The sequence below is a fragment of the Vicia villosa genome, linkage group LG6 (assembly GCF_029867415.1).
Source record: "Vicia villosa cultivar HV-30 ecotype Madison, WI linkage group LG6, Vvil1.0, whole genome shotgun sequence".
Taxonomy (NCBI): Eukaryota; Viridiplantae; Streptophyta; class Magnoliopsida; order Fabales; family Fabaceae; genus Vicia; species Vicia villosa.
Window position 1 is genome coordinate 159,960,427 of NC_081185.1, and position 13,586 is coordinate 159,974,012.

General features: G+C 39.0%; 1 protein-coding gene across 1 annotated transcript; it reads right to left on the minus strand.

Moving 5' to 3' along the window:
* Nucleotides 1-773: 773 nt before the first annotated feature.
* LOC131612986 (translocator protein homolog) lies at nt 774-1,549 on the minus strand. The gene has a single exon (XM_058884714.1). The coding sequence runs from the start codon at nt 1,474-1,476 to the stop codon at nt 865-867; it is 612 nt and encodes a 203-aa protein (XP_058740697.1). The 5' UTR covers nt 1,477-1,549; the 3' UTR covers nt 774-864.
* Between the last annotated feature and the right edge of the window lie 12,037 nt (nt 1,550-13,586).

Below are 13,586 nucleotides of genomic sequence, written 5' to 3' on the forward strand. Positions count from 1 at the left end.
AGAAAAATTAGAATATGAGAAAGTTGAACCATCGAAAAGTCGTGTAAAAAAAATCCTAAGAAAAATAGAGGATGACACGTAGCACTATGAGTCACTTCCTTAATCCAAATATGTCTCCAAATCATTAGCTCATCTTTAAAGATTAGTTAGACAAGTATATAATATGGAATTTTCCTCACAATTGAGCCTGTACTATGGGTCTATCTTTCAAAAGAAGCTTACATGTAAGATAAATACCACTAGCAAGTGACATGTAACATAAATATCACTAGCAAGTGACAGAAAAATAATTTTCTGCATTGGTGCTGTTTTATGTCATGTTTCTTAATTGGTATATGCAGTTGCTTCAGCTACAATATTTCTATCAGTGGTAACTAAGATGATTAGAAGGATTTAAAATCTGCTGTTTATTGTTAGTATTATTGATTTTGTTTTACCCCTCTGCTAAGTATTAAAACTGCTCAATCAAAGATGCTTCTGCCAAATTGCAAGTGCCTAAACGTTCTGATTCATAATATTTAGTTTGGATCTCTCCCTTTCAAGTGCCTGTGTATACATACTCAGTTGACCTTGACTGAAGAGAGAGCTATGCTTTCTATTATAACACTAAGATGTTTCTGTTTCTATTTCTAATAAAGAATATGATAATAGAACAAAAACGCCATCTATTTACACTAATTCATATTTGAACTAAAAAAATACCTAATATCTAACCCAAAAGAGAAAAAAAAAAAAAAACAGCACAAAATAGTGGAAATTATTTACACCTGGTATTGTTTCTAAGATAAGCTTGTTTATGATTCCTTCCATTACAAGATTTGTATACTACATACATTACAAACAACATGTATGCATTCAAGGTTTTCACATATAAATTAACTTAAGATTTACAATGAAAAGAAAAGCACTAACAGCCAAACAAGGCTTTATCAAATCACTAGCAACAGGATTAACCTTCCCAAACACATACATACACCCAATCAAGCTCCCAAAAATTCCCACACAAAGCAACAACCCAAAACTCGTCGCCCCAACTCCAAAAACCACCGGCTCCCACAACACAGTGCAGAGAAGCTGAATCAGGTAAAGCAAAAAAGCAGTTGGGTCTCTATGAAAGCCACCTTCGGCCCACACCAACCAAGCTGAGAGACCCATCAGGAGGCTGGAGGAAGGTAACATGAGATGCAGGAGCCACGATGGTGGAAACCAGAAGGGCTTTCTTGAAGAGGCTATGGATTGGGTGTTGTGGTTGGAGAAGGTGAAGGATGAGGCTATGTAGATGGAGAGGAGGGTTATTGAGAGAGGGACTGAAAGAGCTATTATGAGTGATCTAAGACCGCGTTTGGCCATGGCCATTCGTTTGTCTCTTTTGAGGTTAACTGTTCCATTTTTGTTGTCTTCGTTTGTTGTGGTTGTTGTTTGGTCGGGTGTGGGTGTGACGAATCGTTGTTTGAGGTCTGTTGTGGAAGAAGCCATGGAAGAAGAGAAAGGTTGAGATGTTGAGAAGAGGTTGAGAGAAGAAAGTGATGAGTGTTGGAGAGGAAGTGAAGGAGAGTGTTTTGGTTTTAAAGGAGAGAGCGTGGAAATCTCGAATATGGGAGACACGTGGAGGAGAGAGAAAATGTTTTAGCGTAAAACATTACGCGTGTTGAAGGGAATGAGGATTACGTTGTTGTCTGTGTTTGGTGTGGAAAGCGGGTACCAGCTCCACGTGGCAATTTTTTTTTTCTTCACTCGGTAGTTTCTTGCCGACAGACGATAACAGAGTAGGAGGATGAAACAGAGGAAAACAAAACATAATTTACCGAAACTTTCTAGTGTGATGTTATTCCTTTTGTTTGACATTGCTATGTTTTAGTGACTTGACTGAGATATTATATTGTTGTTTTATTTATTATTTTGTACTGATTCATGTTAAGACATGCATTTCAGCCATAAGTCAAGAGATTAAAAAATAAAAGAGAAATTATTTTAACAAACAAAAAATTGACAGTAAATTCAAGGCCGATCCAAGAGATAGAAGGTTAAAACAATTTTTATAAAGAAACTGTGAGATATTGGATCGAACTCTAGTATTGTCGAAGGGTAGCTTCTTGGTTCGACAGTTCGACAGAGTTAAGCATGAAGTCGAAGGATTGTTCACATGCTGGTGTCGAAGTGTGCATGCTGTAGTCGAAGATGGGTCTAGCATGCAGATGTCGAAGATGCTAGAGTTGTTAGCATGTTAAATTAGGTTTTAGTGTTTAAACCCTAATTTGTTAAGTTACCTTGTGTATTAAGTTGGCTTGTGTAATGGGCCTTGCTGAAAAAGCCCATTAGTTAGTATGTTAGGTTTTATTATAAATAGCATACTAGTCTCTCATCATTGCTAAGCTGCAAATCCTAATTTAGGGTGAGAGAGGTTATTTGTTATTCTTGTAAACTTGTAATCTTGTTTTAAGAGAAAGTAAAAGAATAGCAGTTATAACCAATTCTTGTGTTATTATTCTCTTCCCTAATTCCCTATTATACTTTGTTATTGGTATCGTTTTTCACAACAAATTGGTGCGGTGAGCGTGGAGAAGATGCCGTCAACAAAGTATGAGATTGAAAAATTCACCGGAGTGAATGATTTCGGTCTGTGGCGCTTGAAGATGAAAGCCCTACTGGTTCAGCAGGGTTGTTTGGAAGCGTTGAAGGGAGAGGCAGCCATGAATGCTGCATTAACGGCAGCGGAGAAGACAACTATGATCGAGAAAGCACACAGCGCAATTCTGTTAAGCCTTGGTGATAAGGTTCTCCGGCAGGTATCAAAGGAGACGACGGCATCAGGGTTATGGGTGAAACTTGAAAGTTTGTATATGACCAAATCGCTGGTAAATCGACTCTACCTGAAGCAAGCTTTGTATTCATTCAAGATGATTGAAGACAAAGTATTGGCTGAGCAGTTGGATATGTTCAACAAGCTGATTCTTGATCTTGAAAATATTGATGTGAAGATCGATGATGAAGATCAAGCGCTGCTACTATTGTGTTCTTTGCCTCGATCACATGCTCACTTCAAAGAAACTCTCTTGTATGGAAGGGAGTCCCTGACGTTTGAAGAAGTTCAATCAGCCTTGTACTCTAAGGACTTGAATGAACGAAAGGAGCATAAACCTTCGACTGTTGGCGAAGGTTTGGCCGTTAAAGGAAAACTCTTACGAAAGGATGGTAAGTTTGACAAGAAGAAAGGCAAAAGCCAGTCGAAGTCTTACGGTGGCGAAGCATCTGGCATTCGATGCTACCATTGTAAGAAGGAGGGTCACACAAGAAAGGTGTGCCCTGAACGCCTGAAATATCATGGAGGTAAGGATAATGGCAACGCTGCCATTGTTCAAGATGATTTCGAATCATCTGATGTTCTTGTGGTTTCAAGCAGTGACTCTAAAAAGGAGTGGATTATGGATTCAGGTTGCACTTGGCACATGACTCCAAACAAAGACTTGTTCGAGGAATTATGTGATCAAGATGGTGGATCAGTATTGCTGGGAAACAACAAGGCTTGCAAGATTGCAGGTGTTGGATCTGTGAGATTCAAGCTCCATGATGAGTCAATAAGGTTGTTGACTGAAGTCAGGTATGTTCCTGATTTGAAGAGAAATTTGCTTTCTCTTGGTGAATTCGACAAGAAAGGATATGTTTTCCAAGGAGAGAAAAGTATCCTAAGAGTCATGAAGGGGTCGAAGGAAGTCTTGAGAGGCGTGAAGAAACAAGGCTTGTATACCCTTGAGGCTGAAGTTGTAAGTGGTTCGACAAATGTTGTATCCATGAAACCTTTGTCGAAGACAGAAATCTGGCACATGAGATTGGGCCATGTCAGTGAAAGGGGTCTGGTCGAATTAGGGAAACAAAATCTGCTTGGTGGAGACAAAGTCGAAAAGCTGAAGTTTTGTGAACCCTGTGTACTTGGAAAATCTTGCAGAGTGAAGTTCAACAAAGGCAAACAAAGAACACATGGATCCCTTGATTACATCCATGCTGATCTTTGGGGGCCTGCAAGGTGTCCATCACATTCAGGAGCAAGGTATTTTCTATCCATAGTAGATGATTATTCCAGAAAATTATGGGTATTCATCCAGAAGACTAAGGATGAAACTTTTGAGAATTTCAAAAGTTGGAAGACTCTGGTTGAAAATCAGACTGGCAGAAAGGTCAAGAGGTTGAGAACCGACAATGGCCTTGAATTTTGCAATGAGGCATTCGACAGTTTTTGTGCTGCCTCTGGTATTGCAAGGCATAGAACTACTGCAGGTACTCCACAGCAAAATGGTTTGGCTGAAAGGTTTAATCGAACTATTTTGGAGAGAGTTAGATGTATGTTGACTAGTGCGGGGTTAAAGAAGGTGTTCTGGGCTGAGGCTGTTTCGACAGCAACATATCTGATAAACAGATGTCCTTCGACAGCGTTAGATATGAAGACACCTGAAGAAGTTTGGTCGGGACATCCACCAGATCTCGACAAACTGAGAGTATTTGGCTGCATAGCCTATGCTCACATTAGGCAAGACAAGGTCGAACCTAGAGCTCTGAAATGCATGTTCATGGGATACCCTGAAGGAGTCAAAGCTTATAGGCTATGGTGCCTAGAGCCAGGTCACAGGAGGTGTATCACCAGTCGAGATGTAGTTTTCAATGAAGCTGAAATGGCTTTTAAGAAAACTGATGATGTTGGTCGAAGTACAGAAACATCTGACGAAGAGCTGGAACAGGTAGAGATTCCTGTTGAGGTGGAGCATGTTGATGCTGAATTGCATATCCCTGATGAAGTCGAAGAAGAAGCTGAAGTTGAGGAAACTGACGATGACTACCTATTGTCGAGAGATAGGTCGAGAAGAGTCATCAAGCCACCTCAGAGACTTGGATATGCAGATCTTATAGCTTATGCCTTAATCTCTGCAAGTGAGGTTCTAGACGATGAACCTAGAGACTATAAGGAAGCTATGAGGAGTCGAAATAAGACTGAATGGGAGAAGGCCATGGATGATGAGATGAAATCTCTTCATGATAATCATACTTGGGAACTGATCAAGAAACCTGCTGGGGCAAGGTTAGTCAGCTGTAAATGGATTTTCAAAGTTAAGGAAGGAATTGAAGGAGTGACGTCGAAAAGATACAAGGCAAGGTTAGTTGCAAGGGGTTTCACTCAGAAAGAAGGTGTCGACTTCAATGATGTGTTTTCTCCTGTTGTGAAGCATAGGTCCATTCGAATGTTGCTTGCCATGGTGGCACAGTTCGATCTTGAACTGGAACAAATGGATGTGAAGACTGCGTTCTTGTATGGTGATTTAGATGAAACGATCCTGATGAGGCAACCTGAAGGGTATGTCGAAAAGGGGAAGGAAGATTATGTGTGCGAGTTAAAGAGATCTTTGTATGGGCTGAAACAATCTCCTCGACAGTGGAATAGGAGATTCGACAAGTTCATGGCACGCATAAGTTTCATTAGAAGTCAGTTCGACCACTGCGTTTACTTCAGATTTCGACCTGGTAATTCATTTGTTATTTTGTTGCTTTATGTGGATGATATTCTCATAGCAAGCAACAATGTTGAAGATGTGATGAGGGTGAAGGCTGAACTCAATAAGGAGTTCGATATGAAGGATCTGGGAGCTGCTTCCAGGATTCTTGGAATTGACATTCGAAGAGATAGAAAGAAGTCGAAGTTATGTCTATCTCAAGAGGCATATCTACGGAAGATTCTTGAAAAGTTTGGTATGTCGAATTCGAAGCCAGTTGTGACTCCAACAAACCCTCAATTCAAGCTGAGTATTGATCAGTGTCCCAGTACTGATGTCGAAAGAGCCTATATGAATAGCATCCCATATGCTAATATAGTCGGTTCTTTGATGTATGCTATGGTCTGTACTAGGCCCGACATAGCTTACGCAGTAAGTCTTGTAAGCAGGTACATGGCGAATCCTGGAAAGGCTCACTGGCAAGCATTGAAGTGGATTTTAAGGTACATAAATGGGTCTCTGAATAGAGTCCTAATTTATGGTGGAGCCTTGGGTGAAGATAGTAAAGCAATAATAGAAGGATATGTCGACTCTGATTATGCAGGGTGTATGGATTCCAGAAAATCTATTTCTGGATATGTTTTCACTATGTTTGGCACTGCAATTAGTTGGAAAGCAACACTTCAGAAGGTTGTTGCTCTATCAACCACTGAAGCGGAGTATATTGCCCTAACTGAAGCTGTGAAAGAAGCATTGTGGCTTGAAGGTTTTGCGAAGGAGCTGAAACTTCAAGGTCGAGGTATCACTGTTAAATGTGATAGTCAAAGTGCAATACACCTGTCGAAGAATTCAGCCTATCATGAGCGAACTAAGCACATTGATGTGAGGCTGCATTTCGTCAGAGGAGTAATCGAGCGTGGAGAAGTCCAAGTGCTGAAGGTTTCGACTGAAGACAATGCTGCTGATATGATCACCAAGACATTGCCGAGTTGCAAGTTTTTCCACTGTATGCAGTTGATAAAGCTGCATGAAGAAAGCTAGTTTGTTCCTTGACGTTGTAGAGTTAGGTCCAAGGTGGAGATTTGTGAGATATTGGATCGAACTCTAGTATTGTCGAAGGGTAGCTTCTTGGTTCGACAGTTCGACAGAGTTAAGCATGAAGTCGAAGGATTGTTCACATGCTGGTGTCGAAGTGTGCATGCTGTAGTCGAAGATGGGTCTAGCATGCAGATGTCGAAGATGCTAGAGTTGTTAGCATGTTAAATTAGGTTTTAGTGTTTAAACCCTAATTTGTTAAGTTACCTTGTGTATTAAGTTGGCTTGTGTAATGGGTCTTGCTGAAAAAGCCCATTAGTTAGTATGTTAGGTTTTATTATAAATAGCATACTAGTCTCTCATCATTGCTAAGCTGCAAATCCTAATTTAGGGTGAGAGAGGTTATTTGTTATTCTTGTAAACTTGTAATCTTGTTTTAAGAGAAAGTAAAAGAATAGCAGTTATAACCAATTCTTGTGTTATTATTCTCTTCCCTAATTCCCTATTATACTTTGTTATTGGTATCGTTTTTCACAACAGAAACATTTTAAAATAATGTTAAAAGAATCTAGTTACAAAAATATGAGATTTTTATTTTTGACCAATTCAACTCGATATTTGTAACAGTTTTCACCGCCAAAGATAAAGGTTCAATCAGATGCATGTCTAATCTAATAATTCTACCGTCCAGTTGCGAGAACCCTATTTAAAGCGGAGCTTTATGGACTGACCAAACACATGGATTGTTTGTACCTAGTAGGATTCTAACCTGAGACCTTGAGAGGAGTACACTCTTAAGATCCAAACCTCAACCACTAGGCCAATTAGGCATGGCAACAGATCGGGGACGGTTTTTACCTCCCCAAACTCAAACCCGAATCCTCAATCAATCTCCGTTACCCACCCCAAACCCAAACGGGAATTGAGAATTAAAACTCAAATGCGTCCTTAACGGATTCGGGTATCTCCGTTCCGCCACCATGTATTTCGTAAAATCAATTTTTTTAATAAAAATATTTACTTTTTCAAAAATCAAATTACATTATAAATAACAAAATAAAACAATCTCAAAAAATTTCATACATATATTTCAAATATTTAAAATAATAAATACAAATCAAATTATTAAAACATTAACCACATATTTAATAATATAAATTATGAAATATAAATAATAATGTACATATTGAAATAAACTGGGCGAATTCGAGGTGGGTACTAGTGTCCCCATTACCCGACCCATCCCCATGTTTTCTAATCGGGGAAAACTCAAACCCGAACCCAAACCCTAACCCAGTCAAAGCGGGTTTTCCCCGTCAACTTCGGGGCGAGTTCGGGTGGGTACCTGTGGGTCTGGGTTTTATTGCCATGTCTAAGGCCAACCCATGGGATTGAGTGTTGGAATGTTAATCATGCAAGTTCACTTCGCCCCATCGCAGGAGAGATCAACACTATAAATTTCGAGTCCTCTTTCATTGATCAACATCAATTTTGGTTTCAAAACAGAATATTGGTGATCAAGAGAGTTCTTGTAGACCAAGGAAATTATACATACATTATGTATTAGGAGGCATTCGAAATATAACACCTCAACATGGATAACTTAAAGATCTTCAAAGGTTCGTTGATTAGATTCTCTGGGGAACAGGTACAAGTAAAATGATATATCACCTTAAAGAACACTTTTGGAGGGTAGGATCAAACCAAAGAAATAAAGGTTAGATATCTAGTTATTGATGCGTCCTCCTCTTATAATGTGACTATAGGGCGACCAACTTTTAACTAGTTAGGCGCCGCCTTGTCCACCCTGTATTTATGCACGAAGTACCCCCTCTCTAATGAGCGAGTTGGGATTGTCCAAAAAAATCAAGAGATCGCCATAAGGTGTTACGTAGGGAGCCTCAAGTTAAAGAGAGACCGTACTCTAAACACCATGAAGTTGAGCTTAGTAATAAAGTCGTCATAAGAGGTCTGTGATGGCGGTAAGGTTTCCCCTCCACCCAGAAGGGATGACCTCTAGAGCCATCACATTGCTATCGTTTTATTCATCTCTCTTTATTATTGTTTGGATATTGTTTGATTTTTTATAGGCGAGAATTAAATCACTAACGATTGTAAGAATAAGTTTACTTTTGTCGGCCGTAGATGCGATCAAGTCGTTGGATCCTTATATGGGATCCTTGTCGTCCCTAGAGGTGATCAAGTCATATGATCCTTAAGTTAGATCCTTTCCTCCCGTACAGGTGATCAATTCACTGGATCCTTATGTGGCATCCAAATCACCCATAAAGGTGATCAAATTCGTTGGATCCTTATGTAGAATCCTTAGTGTCCATAGAGGTGATCAAAGTCACTGGATCCTTATGTGGGATCCTTGATGTCCATAGAGGTGATCAAAGTTGTTAGATCTTTATGTGGGATTCTTGTCGCTCATATACGTGATCAAAGTCGTTGGATCCTTATGTGGGATCCTCGCTGCCCATAGAGGCGATCAAAGTCGTTAGATCCTCAAGTGGGATCTTTAGCACCCTTAGGGGCGATCAATTCGCTAGATCCTTGAGTGAGATCCTCACCACCCAAAAGCGGGATCCTTGTTATGTCTCCTAGTAAGCAGTCAAATTATTGCAAGAGAAACGATGATAACAGACGCCTTCATCCAAACACCAAAAGGTTAACCAAAGATAACTACAGAAAAGGATAATTATAAGAGTAGTTAACATAAAGGCACCCTCAACGAGCGGCATTCTTCATTACAATTATAAATGCCCCTGAAGGGACTAAGTACAACAAGAAAAATCCCAAAAAGGGAAAATAAATATAAGTCACTAAGGACCAAGAAACAATGAAACCATCAATCTCCCCTGAGTCGTCTCCTTCTAAATAACATTATCTGAATGAGGGGCTCCAAAATCACCTCTATCCATCGCCCCGCCCTTATCATGGGTGTTCTCAATGGGGCGAGACTTTCAAGCTCTAGTGAGGCCACTCCATCCTCATCCACCAGCTTGCCGCCATAGACGACTTTAAGAAATTTCATTGGTGTCAAATCTATATCGGGGGTAAAGGAAGAGGATATGCTCATTGACACGCTCAAAATAGACTTTAGAAGAAGACACCCCTTCATTGGTGAGCTCCAATACCACCTTCTCTAACTCGTTTTAATGAAGGAGGGTGATGTTCAAGGATTGTTGCAAGTCCTCCTTCCCAACAAAGAATTATTTGGGGCCTTGGATTTTACACATGCCATCTTCTCCTCCCACTTTTCGTTGTCTTTTTAGAGAGACCGCAACAGCTTCTGGCTCTCGTTTTAAGCATCCATCTGCTCCTAAAGCTTCGCCTCTAGCTTTTTCTCCACTCTGTTGCGCCTTTCATGGTCGACATTCTGCAACATGAACGCCCTCAACAAAAGATCATCCTTCATGTTCACAATGGTCGATAATTGTTTGAAACGAAGGGCCTGATAATCAATAGGGAACTCCTTGTAGAAAGGGAGGTAACAACTCTTGAATCGGAGGGTTTCAAAACCGAATTTGCTCCATAAAATCATAGGAGGTTAGGGAGCCTCACGTGTAGGGGTGAATAACTACTCTTATTCCTTGTAGTAGAAGAAGGGCCTTCCTCTTGTCTTTGAGCATTCATGTTGGGAGAGTCTATAGCTAGGTCATCAACTTGCCTCTTCTCCCCCTTGACATTGAAACCCTCAGGGTAACTATGGGGATTGTTGGTACCCGAACTAACACCCTTTAGCTTCTTTCACCTCTGTCTCCTCTCCTAAGTAGAAATCCTTGACATTTGATATGCAAAACAATGCGTAAATATCATATATCTTGTCTATAAATACCTATAAAGGAAAATCATTATGCAACTTACCTAAGTAGGAGGCGAGATATTTCTCACCTCTCAACCAAAGTTCAATCACTTCGCGAAAATCCTAAATTGCGAATTGCCACAAAAGGCAAATAATCCTCTTCTCCTCAAAAGTAAGGAACACCTGGTCATATCATGTGATCTCCATAGGATCGTTCGTCCAAGATAGGGAAAAAGGGGGGTGTCAGATCCCAACACCCCGAGGGAGTCATCTCGCCCCTCACACAAGCAAACTTATCCTTCCAATACTTATAGTGATTAAAATAGGGCACAAAAAAGGCACTCCCCACCTGACTTCTCGAAGACACCCACCTACCCTTCGCAGGTTTGATAAAGAAAATGTTATTCGTTCTTTGTGGATTTTTAGGCATAAAGAAAAATCTGACGATTCTTTTGAGGGGCATAAAGCCTGACATGTCAGTAACGGTGGAGGTCAACAAGTTGGCATAGATTATGGAGAAACTATTAGTCTGCTTGTTTAACCAGCTACTATACAAACGGTACTCAGTCTCTCTTTTTCAAAAGCATGGAAAAATCTTCAATTAAATTTTAAGAATGCTTTTCTCCATGATGAACTCAAAGAAATAGTGCATATGCATTAACCTTTGAGTTTTAAGGATCGGAGTCATCCTCATGATGTTATCTATATGAGAAATTCTCAGTATGGGCTCGTCCAACCTCCAAGGGCTTGGTACAAACGATTTGCATATTATGTAGATTCTATCGATTTATCTCAAAGCAAGTCAGACAACTCTTTATTCATCTACCAAAAAGATACACACATGACCTATCTTCTTTTTTATGTGGACAACATCATTCTCGCTACTTCCTATGTTGATCTTCACAAGTTTATCATATAAATACTAATGCTCTGCATTTTCTATGAAAGACTTGGGACAACTGAGTTATTTTTTAGGTATTACACTTACTCGACATGATGGTGATCTTTTCTTGTCTCAGAAAAAGCATGTAGATGAAACAGGCATGCCATCTTGCAAATAATGTCCCACTCCAGTTGACACTAAACTGAAGCTTGGCGCCAAAGATAACACTCCCTATGAAGACCCATCGTTATACCGTAGCCTTGTCGGTGCTCTTTAATATCTCACTTTCACGAGACTTGATATCTCATATGTAGTGCAACCGATATGTCTTTTTATGCATGACCCACTGGATGATCAAGTGCACGTTCTCTGGCGCATTTTGCGCTACATTCAAGGTGTTCGTCAATACACTTTACATCTCTATCCCTCATCCATTACATCATTGATTTCTTACACAGATGCTGACTAGGGTAGATTTCCCGACACTAAACACTCTACTTCAAGTTATTATATTTTTCTTGGAGACAACTTACTCTCTTGGTCTCCTAAACGCCAACCCACACTATCCTAGAGTGTTGAAGCTGAGTATCGAGAGGTTGCCAATTTCGTCTCTGAGTCATGCTAGTTACGTAACTTACTCCTTAAACTACATTTTCCGATACATAAAGCTACTATGGTATATTGTGATCATGTTAGTGCCATATATCTTTTCAGTAATCCCGTTCAACATCAACATATAAAACATATCGAGATGGACATTCATTTTGTACATGAAAAAGTAGCTCGTGGACAAATACGCATCCTGCATGTTCCATCATGCTATCAAATTGCGGATATCTTCATCGATGGTCTTTCCCTAATACTCTTTCAAGATTTTCGAGACAGTTCAATCGTACGCCAACCTCCCGCTAATTGCGGGGAATTGATGAAACACATAATTTCACCCACACATATATTTGGAATATTTATTATACACTAAATGATATATTATAAATGAAATATTTTTATTGATTAGGCATAATTAGTTTCCTATTATGCAATTTGTAATTCTTTTATTATTATGAAAATTTCTTAACCAACCTCCTAACCTTTTTGGTCACCTCTGGCGAATTTACAAAAATACCCCTTGTTTCGGAAGTTCATTTCCGAAAACGTACTTTTATTGGAAAAAAATGTGTTTTCGGAAATGAATCTCCGAAAAGGTGAATATTTTAATGAAAAATATTGATTTCGGAGATGTATCTCTGAAATAAGGTTAATTTTCAGAAAATTGGTGTATTCGGAAGTTCATCTCCGAATTCACCCCCCTTGGAGGAATTCAAAAATGCACTTCCGCAATTTTCGGGATGGTTTCCTCGACCGCGGCGAGACATTGTGATGAAAGCGATTACAAGAGAGAAAATGTGTGAGTAGAGGAAAAGAGTAAGGATCGAAAATGATTTTGGATGTGATTGGAAGAAAAATGGGTGAGAGAGCAGACTTTTAAGTAGGAAAGTGTTACCATATTTCTTAGAAGGTAACCGTCTGAGAGTGGTGGGGGAGAAAGAAAAGGCACTTCGAAATTTCAAATCAGGTTGATTACAATTTTTGTCCTGTAATGGTTTTCTTACCTGATTGTAAAAAATAAATGAATTTTGATGCATTTCGGAAATGCATCTCCGAAATCTAAAAAAATCTAAAAAAAAAAATAACTTCGGAGATGAATCTCCGAAGCAGGGGTAAGTTGAGAATTTCGCTGGAGGTGACCCCCATAGGGAGGTGGGTAAAGAAAAAATCTATTATTATACATGTTCATGATCAATAAAAGACATCGAAATATTTTCCTATAATTGACTTGAGCGTTAGAGTGTCAACCTTGCAGGTCAGCCCCTCTCCACCAAGCCTAAAACTCAGATTTATTATCACTTTCGACACTCACTCTATTTCTGATTCTAAAATGAAATAATAACTTTGTAGTTTTCAAAGAAGTCTTTCACAATGTTATAGATAACCATTATATTTACTTAATTTATGTTTTCTTATTTTGTAATATCTTGAGTTATAATCTATTGAAACAATTTTGTTTTTCTTACAGGCCCATTGACCATGTCTTCACTTTTAAAAAATATCATTTTTCTTAGACATGTATATTAATAATTTGATGCATCGATTTCCTTTTGGAACGAAATATTATATATTGGCATACATGTTTTGAATTGGAATGAACATGTGTAATTAAATCTTCATATCTATGGATTACTTTAGGGTTAAATATATTTACGTTCCTCTTAAATATCTCATATTTCACTTTTAGTCATTCAAAATATTTCTTTCAAAAAATGATCTTTCTAAAATTTTCATTCACATTTTTGGTTTCTCATGCTAAAATAGTCGCTAATTAGTA

Bases quoted from the DNA above. Each gene is read 5' to 3' on its own strand.
- LOC131612986 (XM_058884714.1), bottom strand. From the start codon at position 1,476: ATGGCTTCTTCCACAACAGACCTCAAACAACGATTCGTCACACCCACA.